Here is a 21,810-nt window from a genome sequence, read left to right on the forward strand (position 1 = left end):
TAAGGGACCACATTAATTGAAACATCAAACATTAGGGACTAAAAATATAAAGTCAAAACTTTTGACTAAAGCCAATTTGATCTTGATTGTTAGTTACCGTGATTTTTCATTAATTATCCTAAATTTGCCTAAAATAAAAAGTTTTGAGGACCAGATTTATTTTGGCTAAAATATTAGAGACCAATTTAATACACAGGCCAAATATTAAGCACGAAAACTATAATTCGCCCTAATAATAATAATAATATTTTTGTTTATATGGTTGAGTCTTCTTAACTAGCCAATACAAACATGCAAAAGGCTGAATTGATGGGCATTACAATTTCGCACGACATTCATTGCACTAATTTGGCTCCGTTATGTCCGATCTCCAGTCCTTTCATTGGCTAAAATCCATCTTCAACAACCTAGAGTGAAACTTTTTGAGTAAAAGGTGGTCAGAGGCTCAGAGCACGTTCTTAGATACAGAATAAAAAATCTAAAATTTTTTGCAAGGCCAAAATGCTGCTTTTGCAATGATAATATCATGTGAGGAGGGAAACCGATGCAAAACAGTGTGTGCACTTGATGAGGCAAATTTTCGATCCCGTTTGAATTGTTATTTACCGTCACGATTATATATATATGAAATAAAATAATAATTAATGTAAGATAAAAGGGAAATTAAAAATTGTTTTCATTAAAAACGTAAGAATGATATCGGTTTAATCAGTTTTATATGGTCCCCGCCAAAAGCCAAATGGGTAGAAGAAACATAAAGAAACACAATTGAGGAATGGCCACAAACCGGAATACCGGGCTACGTACTTCCAAATTGTATTGACTGGTCGGAAATGGGCAATGTGACTGCCAAGACCTCCGCTATGAAACACTACCTGTTGCCATTTCAGCACACTCACTAAAATTCGACACAGTCGCCACATGCATATTCCTCCAATTGTTGCCACAGGTACTTGTTTTCTGGAGATAAAAGCTTTTTCTAAGCTTTTTTTTGTCGCATTATTATAAACCACACTTATTTATGGGTGTTTTGGAGGAGATATCCGGGAAATTTGAGCAAAATTTGGACTTGATACGGAAATGTTCCGAGAGGCTTTGACTGGATTGGAAGCTAGAGAAAATCATCTAAATGGAGTACAAGGATCTCTTTCTGAAAGTTCTAGAGAACTTGGTCTAATGCTAGAGGCCATTGAAGCTCGGGCGAAGGAATTTGAGGAGAAGGAGAGAGAGTGTCGTTTGATTTTGGAACAAGGGTGGAGTTTGATTAGAGATGATATTAGAGTTAGGGAAGTGAAATTGAGTAAGGTAGAGAAGATGATAGGAGGGGCTTTTTGAGAGCATATTAGAAGTTCTGTTGATGAGGGTTTTAGAGAATTATGTTTAAAAGAGAGGCAGGTAGCGGAGCGTTGGAGAGAGCTCGAGTTGGTTGAGAAACAGATTGAGAGTAGAGAAAATGAGCTTGTTAAGAAAGTGGAAAAGTTCAAGAGTTTAGAGGAGGAGATTGAGGTGAGGGAAAAGGTCTTGGGTTCAAAACAGGGGATGCTTGAACCTAGAGAAAGAGAGCTTGATTCTGCTAAAAAAAGCAAGGAAAGTTGTTCTAGAAAACCTGATTCAACAAATCCAATCCCAACCTGGAGAAGGGCAAAGAAAAGAAGGAAAATGGAGACAAGGACGCATATGAGAACGACTCTGAACAACATGCTATCATTGATCTGGTTGGATCAGATTCTGGTGATTCGGGTCATTCAGGTTCGGGATGTGATCTAAATGATTCCCATTCAGTGTCAGAGTCTGATTCAGGTTATTCAGGTTCAGCACATGATCTTGGTGAGGCAGGTTTAGGCTTGGCCAATTCAAATTCAGATACGTTCTCAGATTCTTGTGATTCTTCAGGTTTTGAAGGCTCAAGTCCTATTTATCATTCAAACAAATTGTTTAATAACTTCAGAAGAACATACCCGTTAAGCAGGTTTCACGTTGGTCAAATTTGGGCTTGTTGTTATCACAGTAGTAATGATGAGATACAAAAATCATATGCAGTCTCAAGTCACCTGGGTTACCAGTTGGTTGTGGTGAATTTATATGTGGTAAACAGGAGGCCCTGTCATTATCTCGTTGTAACTTTTTGCGTCAAGCTTTCTGCAAAGATAATTTTGCTTCTTGCAATCTTGGTAGTCCTTACTTAATACATCCTCAAAAGGGAGAGACGTGGGCCCTCTATAAGGATTGGAACCTTAGTTGCTGTGCTTCTAATCCTGAAAATCATTTATCTTGCCAGTATGAGATAGTTGAGATTGTCCAGAGAAATCCTTTTGACACTAGAGTTGCTTCCTTGGATAAATTGGAAGGATATGGAAGTTTATATCACAGAAGAAACCACAATAAGAAGGATACTTTTTTGATACGTGATGAAGAGCTCTTTAGGTTTTCCCACAAAATACCTTCTTTTAGGATGAGCAGCCAAGAGAGCAAAGGTGTACCAGAGGGATCTTTTGAACTTGATCCCAAGTCGCTTCCTGTAGTTTTTTTGATGAAATTTGGAACATTCAGGTATTAAAGTTACTAAGTCCATTTGTGCTGTGGTATTGGGAGGCTTTTTTACTGGATTGTACTGGTTAATGGGTGAACTCATTGCTAGACATTTTGGCAACATTGAAGAATTTTGTTTGATATGGCATGCAGCTGACACCGGTACTAGCCAGCCAATTGTAGTATTTACAAGTAATAGTCTTCATCATGACATAGAACTTCTTAAACTTCAATTTAATGACTATCATCCACCGTGCACTAAGAATTATTAAATTTTACTTGAATGGGTATAGAACTGTTGTGTGATGTTCCTAAAGGGGCATTGCAAATTCTGGATAATCTTTGTGCTTCTTTCTATCCTTCTAATAGATTCCCTCCCAGATTTGGTATAGAATAATTTTTTTTCCAGCCCCAGGGGACTGGTGGTTGAGAGAAACTCTTGCAGTATCGCAACACTGCTGGTTGTAATTTCCATACAATTTCCCACTAGAAAAATAGAAAGATGGCACACAAAAATGATTTTCCATTGTCTGAAACAGCCGAAGTAAACCTCAGTGGAGGATTTTTGTTCCGGTTTTCACCTATCAGTTTACTGTTTAGTTAGCTCTCTCTCTCTCTCTCTCTCTCTCTCTCTCTCTCACACACACACACACACACACACACAAACCCAAAGACTCACAATGACACAATCATTGAAGCCACTCTAAATTTGTTTTCTGGAAATTCTTGTTGAGGATTATATTAGAGGATCATTGAATGTTTTGTTGAATTGCATGATGTAGGTTACCTGCTGGATGAATTATAAACTATGTGAACTTCCAGCTCTATTGCAGTTACTCTTAAGTTTCTTCTTTTTTTATTTTAACAATTCAGTGCATCATTTTCGTAATTCTCTTTTGGGTTTTTGTAAAGTGTCCCACCTTTGCAAACAAAATCATTTTCAAGCCTGTGGTCTGTGTGACCTGAATGTAGCTACCTTAGATTTGTGCCAAAGTTCACTTCACCTGGGATTGCTTCTAGTTCTATTCTGTATGAACCCTGTCTTTTTGTCTCCTTTTTGTTGAACTTTGTTATAGTCCTTTGAGTTGCCAAAACTTTTGTGGACTTTGTAGCCTCTAACTGCAAAATGCAATACCAAGATTGCTTCCGCACAATTGGCAAATTTAAAGTGGTTCTCCTTGTCAATGTCCACCCTTGTTGCTCTTTTGGTACCAATTTAGATGCAATCACACTTTTGTAATACCTGTCCAAATTCCACCTACCTCTTGCTAGAATCCTTTAATGGCCTTGGATAGCATGATAAAAAATTGTCGAAATTACAACTGAAGTCCACCATTCCTTGATCTTATCAATCTTCACACATGGCGTTTTACCATCTTTGATAGGTGGATGTTCTGCAACTATGTTTTATGTGTCCATTTTATTGGAAATATTTATTTGTTTGTTACCGCATTGGATACACCCACTTCATAAATTCATTTAGTGATGCTTAGTTCTTTACTAATTCTAGCTTGACATATTTTACAGTGAATAACTTTTTGAAACTTATGCCACTTTCTTCCGATTGTGTCTGTCATGATACATCACATAAAATTTCTTCCCATGCATGGTGTTGCCAACTCTTATTATGCTGCTGTCCTGTTTAGAAAGGGGAATTGAGAAATTCATATTTGGTACAAGTCAATAATTGTTTGTGGTTTTGAAGTATTTGTGAGCTAAAAATGTTGGATTCATATGGCTATTTATTGTATTTTGTGTGTAGAGCTGGAAGCCAGATGTCAACTGTAGTCATAATTGATCTATACGAAACCTTTCAATGCTCAAGCACCTGCTATCATTCAGGTCGATCTGGCATTTGTGGACAAATATTCTGTAACCAAATAGAGTTGTACAGATAAATGTGGTGCTTGGATATGTTTACATTATTGAGTGTGTCGAGTTAGATCTCCCTGTTAGCTTAGCCTGTGCAGCTATTTCTATACCCGTTTAGCATAACATGAATTTGAGCCTAAATGAGACAGGCATGTCCAATGCACAGCTTATTATCATGAATGGCGATGTCCATCTAGTTTTCCATTTTTATAATTTTCTAGTAGCTATGGAGAGCTATCTACTTCAAACAATCTCAAGTTAACAGCAGTTTCCACCTTTTAAGTCGCCCTTATTTCCACGTAAAATTTTTTGCTTGTTCACATAATATGAAGTATGCCTTTTTTTTGCTCGTAACTGAGTTATAATTTGATATAGTAATTTGACAGGCGTATATTTTGCTTTTGGTCTAATGGAACGGTTGGAGATGTTTACATGCAAATTTCTGTCCAGTATTATGTTTGCTGTCTGAATAGTCCGAGTTATCGCAATGTTTTCAAACCCGGACCGGGCCGGCCGGCTCGACCGGTCAAACCGCGAACCGGCCATGTGTCCGGTCCGGTTCATAGCTGGTGTTGACTTGGTTCTAGAACCGGGCAAACCCGTAAAAAACCGCTCAAACCGTTAAACTCGGATCGAACCGTGAACCGCGGTTTTTTAATTTTTCACAAAATTGACTGAATTTTGACTGAAATTAAGGACTAAACATCTAAACCTAGTCTTCAGTCTATTCTTCACTCCAATCTTCGCCTCTTCAGTCTTCTTGCTTGGCTGCTCTTGCCGAGTTGCCGTCGTTGCCGTCTCTATTTCCTTCTCGGCTTCTCAGTCCAAACTCCAAACTTGATCCATAGCAATCAGCACGAAGGAAGCACGAAGCAAGTAAACTTGATCCCCTCGGCCCTCTGTATATATATCATCAATTTCTTTTTTTTTTAAATTTTGTTAGTATATTTCTGATCTTGCTATACTTATTTTTCTGGTTTTTTTTTGAAATTTTTACACTACTACCCAAAAAATAAGTTGCCAGATTATCTTGCCGGGAAATTGTTGGAATTTATGGAGGAAAATAGTGGTGCAATTTTTATTAGTTGGGTAGTTTTGTTCTCTGTTTCAGTTTATTAGAATAATATCGAGACTAGCTAGTTCTTGAGGATGTTTCATGATCTGTGGAATACGATTCTTCGAGCAGAAGAACCGTAAAATTGGATATGATCGTCATATTATGGGTTTTTGTTATCTAAAAGAAATTCTTTATGAGTTTTGATACAGGTAAAAACAGAGAGTGCTGGAGCCTGGAGCATGAAGGTTTTGTCATTGGATGATTGCATGCATGCAAAATGTGAATAACTACATAAAGAAATGATTGGCTTTCTTGATTATGATCAGCAACAGAAAGAAAACGAAGAAAAGGTGATTACTTATTTGTTGACCATGATCAGTATTATTGCCTGTTGATTTTTTACAAGGTCTAGTTCCTGTACTCAGTCAGGGTTCTTAATTTTTCTTTCAACTTCGATTCTCTTTGGCTTTCCCTTCGGGCGTGTTTTGTCAGTGTCCTCTTGCATGAAGGCAGTCATCACAGGATCAAACTCTTGATATTACTAAGCGGCGCATCTCTTTTTGCTGGAAATTCTTGTGATAGGAATGAATATGGATGTGTACCACTGGAATCCCTTCATTTGTATTCAATAGAGTTTATTTTTAAGAATTAGAGATTGCTTTTACTGTCTGGAGTTTAAGGTGATGTTGTTGTGTATTGTTGTTGTGCAATGCAATTATTGCTCTTATTATTTAAGAGGTTGAAAACAAAGAGATTCACAAATTTGTCTAATTCTTTTGATGTAATGGTATCCGTGTGTCTACTTGTCCTAACATATATAAGCTGAGCTCTTTGTAGTTATCTAATGGTCAGTAGCCAGAAGTGAAGGTCACCCTGTCCTTGTACCAAGGGCGTCCAGGCCAACTAACCTTAGCTTTATGTATATCTAGACAACAAAGTCCCACTCCCATGTTCTCCACAAGGGCTGGTTCTTTTCACCTTGAGAAAGTGCATATGAGATTGTTCAGTTAGTTGAACTGGATCTGCAACTTGTTTGGAAAAATCAGATAAAAGAATATGTCACCTGACCTGTGTTTTTAATTTGTCTAAGAAGATCCCCTGTTATTGTAAAAGCTGAAATTGTAATTTATTTATCATATCTAGTTGAATGTGTAAATAATTAAATATGCTAATTTTTTAGATAATGAAGATGAAGCAGAAGATGTTGATTTAGAAATATTTCAGCGTCGAAACTTTTTTAATGATGATGAAGATGATGATTGGCATTAAATATTCAAATTGTAATTGGTATAGAATTGTTTGAACTCTTTTATTTTTATTTTTAAGATTTGTATCAATTGGTGTGATGATATTAATATGAATTTTATACTTTTATCACTTGCCAGTGATTCATATAATGGTCTTGGATGGCGATGACGACTTGTCAAGATGGCTTATTTTTGAAGCTTTGTTGTCCCAGAATGACGAAGAAGATTATAGAAACCTCAGAAATTGGATTTGTTTGGACCTTTTGAGTGTTTTCTACACTTATATTGTTTTTTTGTTAATTCTAATATTTAGACAATTGGACATGTAAGTTGGATAACTATGATATTGCTCTTATGTTAATTGTGGTTTAACATTTATATCTTATTCTGTGCGCAGGTATGTGTGTGTGTATATATATATATATTTATTTATTTATTTATTTATTGAACTGGAGTTGAACCGGTCCGATCGGTTGAATCTTGACCCTTTCACTTCACCGGTTCAATTAACGGTCCGAGTTTTAAAACATTGGTGTATCGGCTGGTGACCTAGAGTATTGACATGAGCTCAACGAATTTACATTTTGTCTTGCTCAGCTTGTGTCCCAGTTCGTCCAGAGTGGCTGTATTACCAAATGGCGAGCTTAAAGGAGGTTCTCAGCTTTTTGTGTTTTATTCTTAACTTTAAATGTGTGTTTATGATGTAAAATGATACATGGTACCATATGCTTTCCATATGCTTTTTTTTTTCAAAAAAAATATGCTTTCCTAGCTAACTACGGATTAAGTACATCAATTTAAGCAATCATTATCTGTACCTATATACAATAATAAAAGGAGAGAGCTGGCAGTTTGGGATAAACATTTTGTATCATTTTTTTGAACTTTCAATTTTGTCCTTAAAAAATTAATTTTCACCCTAATCACCTAATCACATTTGCTAATATAGTCTCTCATAACTCCCTTAAATATTGTAACTGTATTAAAGATAAAAAATTACTAATAAATTTTAGTTTTTTTTTATGTAATTTAATTTTGTAAAAACAAAATTAATATATTCATAAAATTAATAATTATTTCTGAACTGCATACACATTGGATGTACCCTTAACATTAGTGTATGCAAGTTCTGTTTGATCTTTACTATGTAGAAAAGACCTAAATTTCTGGATTAATTTCTACCTCTATGATTTCAGTATTCGTAGGGATGACAATTGGGGTGTCCTGCAGGGGACTAATGGGGCGGGGCGGGGTGTAAAATGCTCCCCCCATTAAAAAACGGGGCGGAGGACGGCCGCCCCATCCCCCGCTTAAATAAAATATTATATATATTGACAGGTTGTCGAAGCCTGTGCGATAATAAAGTTAAACCTATTTGCAAGTTAAAATGACCAAAACCCAATTCCAAGTACTGGAGCAGGGACTCTAGGTGTGCAATGGGTTACTTGATTCACCCTGTTCCCGAAGAGTGTGCTTGATCCGATATACCCGAATGGAATGGCTATTCCTTTTCACAAATGATTAGGAATTTGTAGACAGGGCAAGTAGGGTCGTATCCACAGAGACTGGGTATATTTGTTTCTTAAGAAATCCAAAGTAACACAGGGGGTGATTTTCTAGGAACGACGATGATTAAATAAATTCAAATGAGAAAATAAAAATAAACAACTAACTAGAAACTAAACCACAATTTATTGAACTCAGGATAACAATAATTAAAGGGCTAAATCAATTAAAACAAGGAAACATTCAAAAATAAAATAAAGTAGGCAAGTAAAAGTCAAATGGCACTTCACTAAAATCAAGATAATGTTAATTAAAGATCTAGCCAAGAAGTAACTTCAGCAATGGTTCACCTAATTGATCACTGATGCAAAGGCAATCCCAATTATTTACCAATAAATAGGTTATAACTACCAAACCAGCGATGGCAGTCAACCCCTCCTTACTGTGTCGGTGATCAAGGTACGCCCGTTAATCACTGCTCTAATTGAGAAATAATCCTAGGTACGCCCGTAGAATTTAATTCCCCAACTGCCTTACGTATTAGAGGAGCCCTATTCTAACCAAATAACGCACTACCAGGGTTATTTTAGATTAGCCCACGTATTCCCCTAACACAAATCTAATCATGCCAGTTGTCACTATTTTGAGGTAATTAAACAATTACGGATTTAATACCCCAATTGACAATAGATTACCCAATCAATTAATTATCCGGATCCAAGACAACCAATTAATTAAATAACCATAAGCTTAGCAATTAAGAAATATGCGAATATCGATAAATAAAAGGAAAAGATTAAATTAAAATGATCTCACAATTTTAGGTGATCCAAAACATCCGTTGCTCCTCGACTAGAGTAGAAAAATTAGTTCATAATGGATGAACTAAGCCCACACAAAATTGCTTCCTCCTGACATGCGTGGAGGAAAGCAATGGAAAGCTAGGAAGAAAAGTCAAAGTGAAGCTAGAAAAAGAAAGTGCTTGTTCTCTGCAATCTAATAGTTCCTATCCTAATGGCCTATTGCTACTGTCTGGTCTTGTGCGGCGGCCCCCTCAGGGGGAAGAAGAAGACTCCTTCCTTCAGCCCTGCGTTCCTCCTTTTTAATGCTGCCCTGTGCGAATTACCAACAAAGACTTGTATCTCCTTATTCCAAAAATGCCCTCGATTGCCTGCTATGTGAATTCTTTCCCGATAACTATCAAATTGGCCTTTATTGTGATATTTTTCTTCTACTCCCTGAAATAAATATAAATTACGAAAAGTGAGTAGAATCTAATAATTAATTCACATCAGGTCAAGTAATAGGGAGAATTAATAATAAAATAAATGATAAAATTGCAACCTATCATATATATATATATATATATATATATATATATATATATTACACACACATAACATACTTAATATTATTAATTATAAATATCAAATTATGTATGTGTAATATAATTAATATTATTAGTTATACTAATAATTATATATTTATATTAATACAAATTATTGATTAGTTGTACTAATATATTTATACTAAATTACTAACTACAATTTTTACTAATTATACATTTATTTTATTATATACTTTTTATATATTTATACTAAATTACTAATTAAATTTTTTACTAATTATAAACTTTTTTCCAACGGCACCCACGGGGAAAGTGGGGTGAGGCAGGGGAGTGGGTGACCGGGGCGGGTTAGGGGTGGGGGATATGTTTAGGCAACGGTGTCCCACTCTAATCTCGTCCGGTTGCCATTCCTAATTATTCAGGCTACCCGGTTAAGGCTAAGTTTAGCAAATCAGCAATAAGTACGGTGTCATTCCATATGCATCCGATACCCATCCGCATCCTCAAGTCATTTTTTGGATTTGCCAAACATTGTCCTGTTTCTGTACCATATCAGTTGAGCAAAAAACTCTTAAGGCGGGAAAATTACTAAAGGAATGAAGCAATATCAAAAATAAAAATGAAAAGACAAAGATTTCAAGCATGAAACTGTTAAAAAAAAAAAAAGTTGAAAGCCACCTGTTGATGTAGCCCAAACTGCAGGATTAATCAGTTCGAATCTTATGCTGTCTAGTGGTCTTAATTGAAACATAATTAGTTTTAAGAAAAAGACTTACATACATAACAATTTAGAGAGGTATTTGAACAGTCAAAATTTGCTGAATTATTGTAATAGTGGAAATAGTTTACAATTTAAATTATAAAAGGAAAGTTCCCATTATGATGGGTAAATGAACAAGGTAAGTAATGCCTTATTTGATAATCTAATTCAACACTTAAACATAATAGATTCAGACCTTAATATATTCAGACGTGTTTGATATCAAAAAAAAAAAATTAAACATCCGAATTAATTAAGTGAAACTGATATTTCATATTTAGTGAGGGCCAGATTATGTGGCACTAAATACCCACTAATAGTTGATGTGACATGGGCAGCTTGATAATTTAACTTAATCTCTATAGTTTTTCTAAACCCAAGAATAGTAAGCCATACCTTTTCTTTTTTTTTCGGAGACGATAAACCTAATCTATCCTACACTAAGGGGAAGGGGGCGGACATAAGGAGATCCAGGGATAATCCAGAGGGAACTGAACCACCACCGGACCAGATGGGTGCACAGCACATCCACTTGGATTTTTTTTTGGAAACAAGCCACTTAAAAATGGCATTTTTGGTGGCCACTGAGCCAATGACCCAGTGGTTTGAGCCAATAGTAAGCCATACTTGTCTTGCAAATTAATGAAAAGTTGGATCATTCATACCAATTTTGATTCTTCCAATAACCATTTTTCCAAATATTTCTCAAGCAATTTTGCTTGGGTTGCAGGACAGAATTCATTGCCCAGTTGCAACAATTTGGTGGGTTGCTCAGTGGGCAGCCCAGCGCTACTCTTCCTCATGCAGTTTATGTAGCCCGGCACAAATTATGTGGCATGAGGGTCCCATTTGCGTTTGATGTGGCAGACTGATTATTAATTAGTACTAGAACTACGTGGCTTTTGGTAAAAGGATTTTGAAATGGAGAACCTATAATTGTTGTTTGGATTACCACTGTTGGAATTGAAATTTTGAAATCGTATCTAAAAATTTGAAATTTTCTAATTTTTTAGTAATTTGAAAAGTTTTGGACAAAATCCAAATTTGAATGGCAATTGGGGCGCGGACACCAACCTCGTAGAGGGCTAAAAGGGCTGGGGTTGGGGTGAGGTGAAGGGTGGGGGAGTATACCCAGCCCCATCCCCCACAGCCATCCGTTAAAATAAATTAATATATATATATATAATATTTAATTTAATTAGTTACAAACTTATAATAATAATATTATTAGTTACATGTAATATATAATATATATTAGTATATGTAATATAATTAATATTATCAATTATACTAATAATTATACATATCTACTAATAGAAATTATACTAATATTAGTTTCTATACGTCTTTAAAATCCATGAACAATTAATTACCCTTCTTACAAATTAGTGAAAAGCTATACCATTTGCTTGCTGACTACTGAATTTGCCGTCCACATTTCTTGAAGGTGATGCTACTAATGTAATCAGAGTATTCAATATTTGTGACTTTCTGCTCTCCATTCTTCTGGCTGATTTGCCCATTATTAATTAACAGAAAAAAAGAATGCAAAAAAAAAAAAGATATCTAAAATTTTTTGAAGTAAAATTGCTTCTAGAATCAATAACTATATATATGTAAAAAAAAATGCAACTATTCTAAAACAATTCCATGACTCACCCTATAAGCAAACCTGCATCTTGCTTTAAATAGCTCTCTCAAAATTCAATTCTCCACTCTCCAGATCAAAATCAGACACTTGAGAACTTTAATTGTTTTCTGGTAGTAGTAGTAGTAGTTGATGAATTTACAGACCGCTGTATGAGGATTAATGAGGATCTTTGCAAACAATAATATTGCCCTATAGGCTATATATATAGAACTGAGAATGGAATCTGTTCCCATATTTTGACAAATAAAATAAAATATAAGAGGTAAATTAGTCCACATGTACAGTACAAAAACCAAACACTTATTGCATCAAATGAAGTGTTTCAAAGTCGAACACAAATTTTTTTTTTCCTTTTTGTGGAACTTTTTTGTTGAATAATAAACAGTGGAGCTCATAACCCTCCAAATTCCCCAAAATTCATACAGAGTTCGAAACAAAAAGGCACACAAAAACACAGGCAAAAGTTTTGCTTCTTCAACTGATTTCTTCTCTTCCACAGCAACGGCAAAATATTTGGTCGTGAGGTCTACTTTTGAACCATCAACTGCTTTCTTCTTCCACAGCAACAGCAAACCCTTTTTTTCATTCTTTTTTTTTTGTTTTTGTTTTTGTTTTTGTTTTACTTTTTTGTTTTAAAATAGAGAAAGCCACACATATGAGCAATTATAATGGGAACCACCAAGGAACCAGAGCAAACCCTGCTGATACCAGTGATACTAGACAAACCAAAGACAATAGCAACCCTGTTGACATGAAAAAAAAAGAAAGAAAGAGCAACAATTAGTTGTTTATTCATAAATTTCGCACGTCAATAAGTCAAGTAGATCAATCAATTTGCCTGAGGCAATGTCCAAAAAATAATAATAATAAAAAAAAAAGAAGCCAATCTTGGACAACACATTGAGCGCCAAGATTTAGCCTCCCTCCAATTTTGTCCACTATATCCCAAATTTAAGGTGTTGTCACAAAAGTTATACCATACAATTTGATTAAAAAAAAAAAAAAAAACAAGCATTAGCCACTTTTTATTCAAGCACGTAAACCTATAGTCAAAAGAATTTTCACAATTTCAACAGGCCCTACCTCGAGCAGTATGAATTTGTAAAGTGCTAGTTCGGTGATCTAAAACTCTACATATCATTATTCTGCTAGATAAGAATCAGCAAAACCGAAAAGATAATAGTTTAAGTTAAAAAAGTACTACAGTCCCTTTTGAATACTGTACGTATGAATCTACTCCAATTACATTTCTTGAAAGTATTGATAACTCTAGTTCCACGTCCAACAGTAAATTTAATCTCATTTTAAAGAATTGTAAAATTTCTCAGTTTTAAAGAATTGTATGTGATGTGACCATTTATGCTATTCACACATAAAGCAATAGAACCAATTTTTTGAGTAATTCAAACTGCTAGTGCGATTTTGGTTTAATTTCAAATATTTTATCAAATTTCTCAATATAAACGAAGCCCAATTTTTTCAGATATAGTACCATCTAAGCCCAATTTTTTGTCCCTTACTCCAACCAATGTGACAATTAGTAGCGCAAATGACAAAATTAAAAGAGTGGAGTTTACCTCAGCATTTGACCAGGAATCTGCCCTAAGCATTTCTGGCTAGTCGATAATGATCTTCAGATCCTCATTTCCCCAGTCCTCCTGCTCTTTCCCAATTTCGCGTACCAACGCATTAAGAGAGTCCTTACAGTCCCGCGCTTCAATCTCCACAAGACATGGAATCTGCCCTAAACAGGAAGGGACCTTTTCCAATTCCAAAACCCCAATCAACCTTAGCTTCTCAAGACGCGGAAAAGCATCTGTCGCGTCTTCCCATTCGACAACATCCAAGTTTTCCAAACTCAAGCACCTGAGTTCACGGAACCCTCCTGGTGTTAGGTCCCATCTTTCTCCGACAAATGACTCGCCGAGTAATGTGAGGACCTCAAGGTCGGGTAGTTCCTCAATCGCTGAAATTTTACTCCAGGGCAGATGCAATCCTCCAAGGACCAACTCTTTTAAATTTAGCGGGAAAGAAAACTCAACAGGATTCGATGGCAACGACTCCGCCAACACTTCGAGTGCTTCTAGACTTGAAAGGTGACTTAAGTTGCAGCATCCCACAGAGCACTCTGCCGCTGAGAGCTGGATCTTCAGTTGGCGGACATTCGGAACCTTTCTCATTATATTTGCCGCTCTGTCGTCCAAAGTCACAGTCAAGGTGGAAAGAGTGTCTAAATTCCAGAGGTCAGAGGTGTTTTCAAGATTTTCACTCGGCAAAGAACAAGTAACGTTCCAGCCCACCACATGTAGATGCCTCAGCTTGGTCATGTTCCATATGGTATCTGGGAACGAAACAGTACCAGATTCAGCAATCACAACAAAAGTTTCTAAGTTGGAGAGCTTGTCAATTGTGGAGGGGATGGAACTCATTGCACCCTGAACACCCAAGTATCTCAGCTCAACGAGAGCTTCTACCTCTCTAGGAAAAACCTTGTGCGGCAGAAAAATTTGCTCCAAATCCAACACTCGAAGTTTTTTGTAGATGCAAAAGACAAATGACACATCAGCCATGAATGAATCAGACTCTTCAATCTGACTAAACAATAGTAGACTGCATATTTGTGGACAGAATAGCCTCGACTTCTTAAAATGCCCTGCCTTGGACCAAATGGACAACCTCTCGAGGTACGGGTGCTCATTAAAAGTGGAAAGTTCACCATAGCCACGCAACACCTGCAGGGTATTTTCATCTTTGGCTTTTTCCTTACAAAACTCGTGTAATAGATCATGAATGCGACAAGTTTTGACTCCACCAATATGTCTTCGTTTGGCAACCATTACTAGGTTTCTGCCAATAAGATCCATCATGTATGCTTCTGCTAAATCCGCCATTCTCTTTGGCTCTGTATCCGGCACAGTTTCAACTTCAGCAGATACAAAGCCTTCGGCAATCCATAGCCTCATCAACTTCGCAGTTTCAATTTCTTGATCTTCTCGAAATGCTCCGAAGTACAGGAGGCATCGTTTCAAATAATGCGGTAAGTGCCTGTAACTCAGCTCCAATGTACTCTTGCACTGGTCTGTAGCATACACAATGGTTGAAGTTAAACTATCTGCAACTTCACTCCAAGCATCATCCTCTATAGTTGACAAAATTCCAGCTATGATGACAATGGTAAGAGGCAATCCCTTGCAATTTGTTGCTATTTCCTTCCCAAGAATACGTAGTTCTTGAGGACAACCTGGTTCTCCAAACACCTTCCACTGCAATAATGTCCAACTCTCTTCTTCGGTAAGCACGCGAAGATTGTGAGGTTCCACACCAAATGTTACCATTGAAGCCACGTTAGAGTCTCGACTTGTAATTAGGACTCGACTTCCGTTCCCATCGTCCGGGAATGCAAACCTCAAGCCATGCAATGCCTTAACGTCCCAGACATCATCTAAAACAATAAGATACCTATTTCTCTTTAACGTTTTATAGAGCTTAAATGCCAAATCTTCTTCATTTAGAAATTTGAGTTCATTCACCTCCCCATACACACAGGATAAAATCTGAACTAACAAATTTTTCATGTTATATTCTTGAGAAACAGTGCACCAGATACGAATATGGAACCTCCACACAACCGAGGAGTCCTGGTAAACTTTTTTGGCTAAAGTGGTCTTGCCAAGTCCAGGCATTCCCACAATGGAAACAATTTGCAACTTATGTGATCCACTTTCGAGTTGGTTAATCACTTTTTTTGCCTCATCCTCGAAACCAACTACAAATTCATCGGTCATTGGTACTCTACCTCTTGATGGCTTGAAACGGGTAGTCTTGCGAACTTCTTGTCCTTTGAAGCTATGATCGGAAGGAAGACTTCCTGAGATGCTTGAACCCCTTCGCTGAGCCACAATGAGCTTAACACTGTTGTTCGTGTTGACCAACATTGCACAAGAATCAGCAGATTCTCCGACCACTGAGGAGTCAACATCCACTTCTTTCAGAAAGAGCGAGAAAATTACAATTCCTGCCTCACTAATGACAGATACAATTTTATCATTTAGCTCATTCATATTCTCCTGCGGCTTATTTAGAATGCTTCTCAAGAATCTCAGTCCCTCATAGAGTATCTTCATTTGATCTTTCACAGAAACCGTGAAGCTGGTACTGGACCCTAGTAGCTCCCAAAGACTACTTATGAGAGAATCATTAAAATCCTGCAATTTTTGCATACCTGTCTCCGTGGTAAGCAATGATTCTGGGGATTTCGGAGCTTTAAGGACTTTGACATATGTCACATAAACTTGGAGGTCAACGGGGTTAATCTTCTCCAGTAGTTCACTGATTATGGAGCACATCTTGGGATCCTGCATCTCTTGATCTTCCTTGTAAAACAAACACTTGTAAGAGAGGCGTGCGGCATTGAGAGCCACAACTTGAATGTGAGCCAACAGATCTTCCAATTCACGTTGTTCAGCACCCAGAATTTTGGCAAAGCCAACGAAATTTTTCAAGAATGTAAGCTTGTCTTCAAGGGCCTCAATATGTGCGTGCAAAGCACTGTTGTAATCTTCCATGGACTCAAAATACCGACGGCTGAGAAGATCGATCAGATTCTGTAGAACGGAGTCTATGAAGTCCACGAGTTCACAGTCTCTTAAGCAAGAGCCGAACTCTGATGAGCTGCAGCTCGACAAGGTTTCGTATATGTCGATGACATCTTGCTTAAAGGACTTGATGTTTCCCAGCATATTAGAGACGACAGGTTTCAAAGCTGTGACCACGCTTTTCAAATTGAATGCACTTTTTGACCTAAGATAGAGGGAGTTTATATCCATCCCAGGTCTGTTTACAGCAGCTTCAATCTTAGACAAGAAAGCTCGAAGCCTTACCTTCAATTGGTCGTTGCTCCAGTTTCTTGCACACAGAAGAACTGGTTTCAGGAACAGCAGATTCAGCTTGAGGGCCTCAAAATCTTCACGCAGGTTGGAAAATCCAGTTTCAAACGAATCACGTTTTTCGAGGTTGTTCTGGAGCAACTCCAGATTATGCAAGACGGAGTCAACACGAGTGGAGGCCATGTCTCTATCTCTTGGCGGGGATCGTCCTCTGACTCTCAAATTTCAGAGATGGTAAAGGAGAAAGAACTCAGCAATAGAGTATTTTCTCGCTGAACAATAATACTTCCTGAGTCACTATGAACGAAAGTATGGGTGTTTTGATTTCTCTACTTAATCAGGGCGGTTGACCTGGTGCAGAATGGAGTAGAAAAAGAAAAAGGGTAATTTCGTCATGAAAAATAAATAAATAACGAATTTATTAACTTTGCATTTACTCAAGAAGAATCCACTTTAAAAAAATAAATAAATAAATAAAAGATCCACTAAAAACGGCAACAAACAAGCATTATGACACTAAGATAAAAGACATTTGCTTATTTAAATGGCAACGGGCCAACATTCTTGTTCGAGGAAAGCAACCGGCAGCTACACTTGCATTATCAACAAGGAAATTTCTTTATCCTTCAAGTGTGAAAGGTTTGTTTTAAATTGAAACAGGACAATTACCAAGTGAAAGACAGGATTTCTTTATCCCTCAAGTGTGAACCTAAGACCGCTTCCACCCACGCAACCAAAATATAAGAGACTGTAAGACTTGGCCCTTTAATTGTTTTGGTTGCTTTATTAAGGATCCAATGGAAGGAAAAGTATGAAGTAACGATCGTTGTGGTAACGAAACTGTTTTTACCTGATATAACAGGTAAAAACATTTTTAGTGACTATTTGATTACCTATTGTACAGGTCATTTAAATAAAATAGTACCTAAAATTATGGTTAGTAAGTTTTACATAAAAAATAGTAAGTTAACTCAATAAATTAGTAACTTTTATGTCTCAAAAAGTAAATTTGAATAAATATGGAACTTACTTTTTTTTTGAAGTAAATTACTACTCTATATCTGAAACTTAGTTTTTGGAAAGTAAGTTTAGTTCAAGTAATAATAAGTTTTTATAGATTAATAGTAAATATTGTTGATAGAATAGTAAATTTGGTTAATCATCAAAACTTACTAGTTTGTGGCATAAATTTACTATTTTACTTAAAGAAACTTATATGAAACAAGTATTAGGAAGTTTATTTGAAATAATGCTAAGATTTTTTTATGAATAATTGAAGCTTAGTATTATAGTTAGTAATTACTCGTAATGTAAATGTATGATACACAATTGTACGTATCATTTATAAATGTTATATGTTCTAAGCATTTTAAATATACCATGAAAACTTTTTTTTTGCATATGACCTTATAAAATATGTAAGAATAATTTGTCATATTATAAATTTTGAATTATTGTTGAATTTGTGAAAGGTTAGAAAGTTTGGATGACAGTAACAACAAATCTTTCGAGTTATATATAGAATTGCACTTATCTATACATCACAATTTCCATATATTGAGACCTATGAATATAATAAAATGGTACACAATTTTCATATATTAATGCCTATGAATTTAATAAAATGGTAAAATCTTAATAAATTTATTTTCTGGGTCACAAGTATAAAAATTAAAGTTGTATTAATATAGCATAATCTTTGAAAATTATAATAAAATTATCCATATGTTAAGTTCTGTGACTTTCAAACATACTTTGTATCATTTACATTATGGATTTGTATCAATATGCTTTCTATCAAACTCTTTTTTTATTGGCAAATGGTAAGTAGATTATTATAAAATGTCATTTATAATAATCATAATTTTTTTTAGATGAATTTTATGTAAACTGTTAAAATTATGGATTCACAAATGACTAAATCTGACTACTTTATGGCATATATTAGTCTAAATGACTAAAAAATTACTATAATCATGTGCATGTTGATTATTGATTTGAAATTTCCTTTATTACCAGTGCAAGTTCTTCTAATCAAAGCAAAATAAAATCAAATATCTTTTCCTTTTGTATGCAGTAGTTATGCTTAAAAGAAAATTATTAAACCATTTTTACAATACATAATTTCTCCTAAAATTAGTAACATTTTCCATGACCTCTAACCTTGTCAATAATACTAACCACCGACATGTAGATAATCTTAAAAGCAAAAGCCATCAATATGCCAAAAAAAAAAACGTTTTCATGCTGAATGAAAAAAATTGCGATTCTACATAGAATCGAAGAAATTCATCATGAATGAGAATGAATTGCAAAGTTATCACATTTCTAATTTCATATGCATCCAGAATTTCACGCAACAATATTTTAGAAGAACTTTTCTTTTTCACACTAAGGAACCAATCCCAATCTCTACGTCTCTTTTATTTTTTCTTTAACCATTAAATGGGGTCAAAGTTGTTAGCAGTAAAAAACTAAATAAATTTAATTCCGTTTCAAACTCTAGTTAATTGTATACTAATATTTTACACCACAATCAATTGAGCACCAATTTCCTTTTTTTTTTTAAGTAGCTATTATTTATTTTATTACTTAGGTTAAATATTTACATATAAAATAATAGCAATAAAATGCCAATCCTCGAATCAATGGAACTTCAATTATTGTTAATAAAACTAATATTGCATTGATAAAAATTAGTCTACAGAATGAAAAGTTAATGGCAACAATTACTAAAATATAGCAATTTTTAATTATGGGAATATAAACAACTAAGTTCCCAAAATATTTCACTTTTATTGTTTAAAAAATCTCAACTTGTTGACTAAATTCAAAATAATTCTATTGTCAAAAATATTTTTTCTCAAATTAACTTTCATGATTAGATGTGAGATACAAATATGGTAAAATATCCCTCATACGTATTTCATGGATATTTCAGCCTTTTAGTAAAAAAAAAATTTTGTTGTTAAAATAACATTGTATCATAGTGTACTAATTATTTTAGGACCATTTTATACGTGAACCAAATTTAATTTAAATTATACAATAGATTATATATGCATGTGATTTTCATTTATAATTTTTGGATCCTATTCTTATGAACAATCTCCCAAGGAAAAAAATCCAGATCATACTGATTTTCTTATATTAATTGTTATACTAATTTTGTCATTTTTATTATTATATTATTTCTCATTTTTTAGGCTTTTTCTCTTATTATTTCTTGTGTCTCAAATGTAAATTTATTAAAACTTTATCATCTTATTATATTCATAGGTGTTAAATTATAAAAATTTTGATATATAAACAAGTAATATTCTATATATAACTAGGAAGATTTGTTGTTATTGTTATCCAAACTTTCAAACTTTTCAAAAATTGAAAATGATAAAAAACTTATAATATGACAAAATTTTATCACATATTTTACAAGATTATGTGAAAAGTCAAACTATTTTTCATAGTATTTTAAAATATATAAATAATTTTTTTTAAAATTATACCTATAATCATGTATTATACAGGTATATTATGAGTACTTACTAACTAAGATACTAAGAATTAATCATTAATAAAACATCTTATCGTTATTTCAAATAAATTTCCTAATACTAGTTTGAAATATGTTTTAAAGTAAAATAGTACATGTGTCCCATAAATCAGTAAGTTTTAATTATTAATCAATTTTACCATGTTATCAGTAAGAATTACTATTTATGTATTGGTTGTTGCTCCAGTTTCTTGCACACAGAAGAACTGGTTTCAGGAACAGCAGATTCAGCTTGAGAGCCTCAAAATCTTCACGCAGGCTGGAAAATCCAGTTTCAAACGAATCACGTTTTTCGAGGTGGTTCTGCAGCAACTCCAGATCACGCAAGACGTAGTCGACACGAATGGAGGCCATGTCTCTATCCATTCCTCTGACTCGAATTTCAGGGCGGGTAAAGGAGAAAGAAAGCTCAGCACCAGAGCTAGGAATAGTAGTATTTTCTTTTTGAACAATTCCTGAGTGACAATAGTAGTATTAGTTGTTGGTTTCTCAGTTTCTCTGCTTAATCGAGGCGGGGATACCATTACTCATCATTTTGAGGGAGCTAGAAAAAGAAAAAGGGTAATGTCGTCATGGAAAACATATAAACAACGAATTTATTAACTTTGCATTTACTCAAGAAGAATCCACTTTAAAAAAAATAATAAAAGATCCACTAAAAACTGCACCAAACAACCATTATGACCCTAAGAGAGCGATTCATAAAAACTGCACTTGCATGATAAAAGACATTTGCTTATTTAAATTTCAGCGGGCCAACATTCTTGTACGAGGAAAGCAACCGGCACCCACACTTGCATTATCAACAAGGAAATTTCTTTATCCTTCAAGTGTGAATGTAAGACCGCTTCCACCCACGCAACCAAAATATAAGAGAATGTAAGACTTGGCCCTTTAATTGTATTGGTTGCTTTATTAAGGATCCAATGGAGATCATTTAGTTTTATCAAACCAAAGTTAATTTAAGTATCAAGAACTACTAAGACATATTCACTTTCTGTGCTCAGCAATTTATGATGATACATGTACTGCATGGATAGTACATGCCTGGTTGAAATGTTCACCTAGCTGAATTTTTTTTTCTTTTTTAACCTATTCATATTTTTCTTTTCTTTTTTCCTACCAACTTGCCAATTTACAGATTGCCCGATCCAAATATACCGATAGCAATATAATAAAAAGTAAGATAGAGAGTGACATAAGAAATGAAATAGAACATCCATTTTGCCTTTCTTATTTCCACACCACATTTTTGTTAAAATGTAATAATTATGTCCCTCAATGATCACAGGTTGGGTACACTTTTAAAAAATCATGAATTTGTTATTTCAAAAGAAATTGAATGTGCTATTAAAAAGTGGACGGCAACATTATCGCCGGCCATCAACAAAAAAATGTTGG

At 34.9% G+C, this 21,810-nt stretch overlaps 1 protein-coding gene and 1 long non-coding RNA gene across 6 annotated transcripts; one reads left to right on the top strand and one right to left on the bottom strand.

The window, feature by feature from the left end:
- Positions 1–2,853: 2,853 nt before the first annotated feature.
- LOC113732745 (uncharacterized) lies at positions 2,854–7,090 on the top strand. Of its 4 annotated transcripts, none has more exons than XR_011840895.1 (3): positions 3,214–5,277; positions 5,668–5,808; positions 6,639–6,806. It is a non-coding gene; the product is annotated as an uncharacterized lncRNA (long non-coding RNA). The 4 variants fall into 4 exon arrangements; XR_011840894.1 differs by lacking the exon at positions 6,639–6,806 and adding an exon at positions 5,951–6,122 and having other exon boundaries at positions 3,215–5,277; XR_003458871.2 differs by lacking the exon at positions 6,639–6,806 and adding an exon at positions 6,844–7,090 and having other exon boundaries at positions 3,219–5,277.
- A 5,159-nt stretch (positions 7,091–12,249) lies between these two features.
- LOC113732746 (putative late blight resistance protein homolog R1A-3) lies at positions 12,250–17,222 on the bottom strand. Of its 2 annotated transcripts, XM_072080761.1 has the most exons (3): positions 16,851–16,989; positions 13,548–16,770; positions 12,250–12,713 (listed from the first exon to the last, which is right to left on the bottom strand). In XM_072080761.1, exon 2 carries the CDS (start codon positions 16,707–16,709, stop codon positions 13,587–13,589), a length of 3,123 nt encoding a protein of 1,040 aa, XP_071936862.1. In that variant the 5' UTR covers positions 16,710–16,770; positions 16,851–16,989; the 3' UTR covers positions 12,250–12,713; positions 13,548–13,586. The 2 variants fall into 2 exon arrangements, with proteins under 2 accessions (XP_071936862.1, XP_027114485.1); XM_027258684.2 differs by having other exon boundaries at positions 13,548–17,222.
- Positions 17,223–21,810: the final 4,588 nt, after the last annotated feature.

This window comes from Coffea arabica, chromosome 2e (genome assembly GCF_036785885.1).
Source record: "Coffea arabica cultivar ET-39 chromosome 2e, Coffea Arabica ET-39 HiFi, whole genome shotgun sequence".
Lineage (NCBI taxonomy): Eukaryota > Viridiplantae > Streptophyta > Magnoliopsida > Gentianales > Rubiaceae > Coffea > Coffea arabica.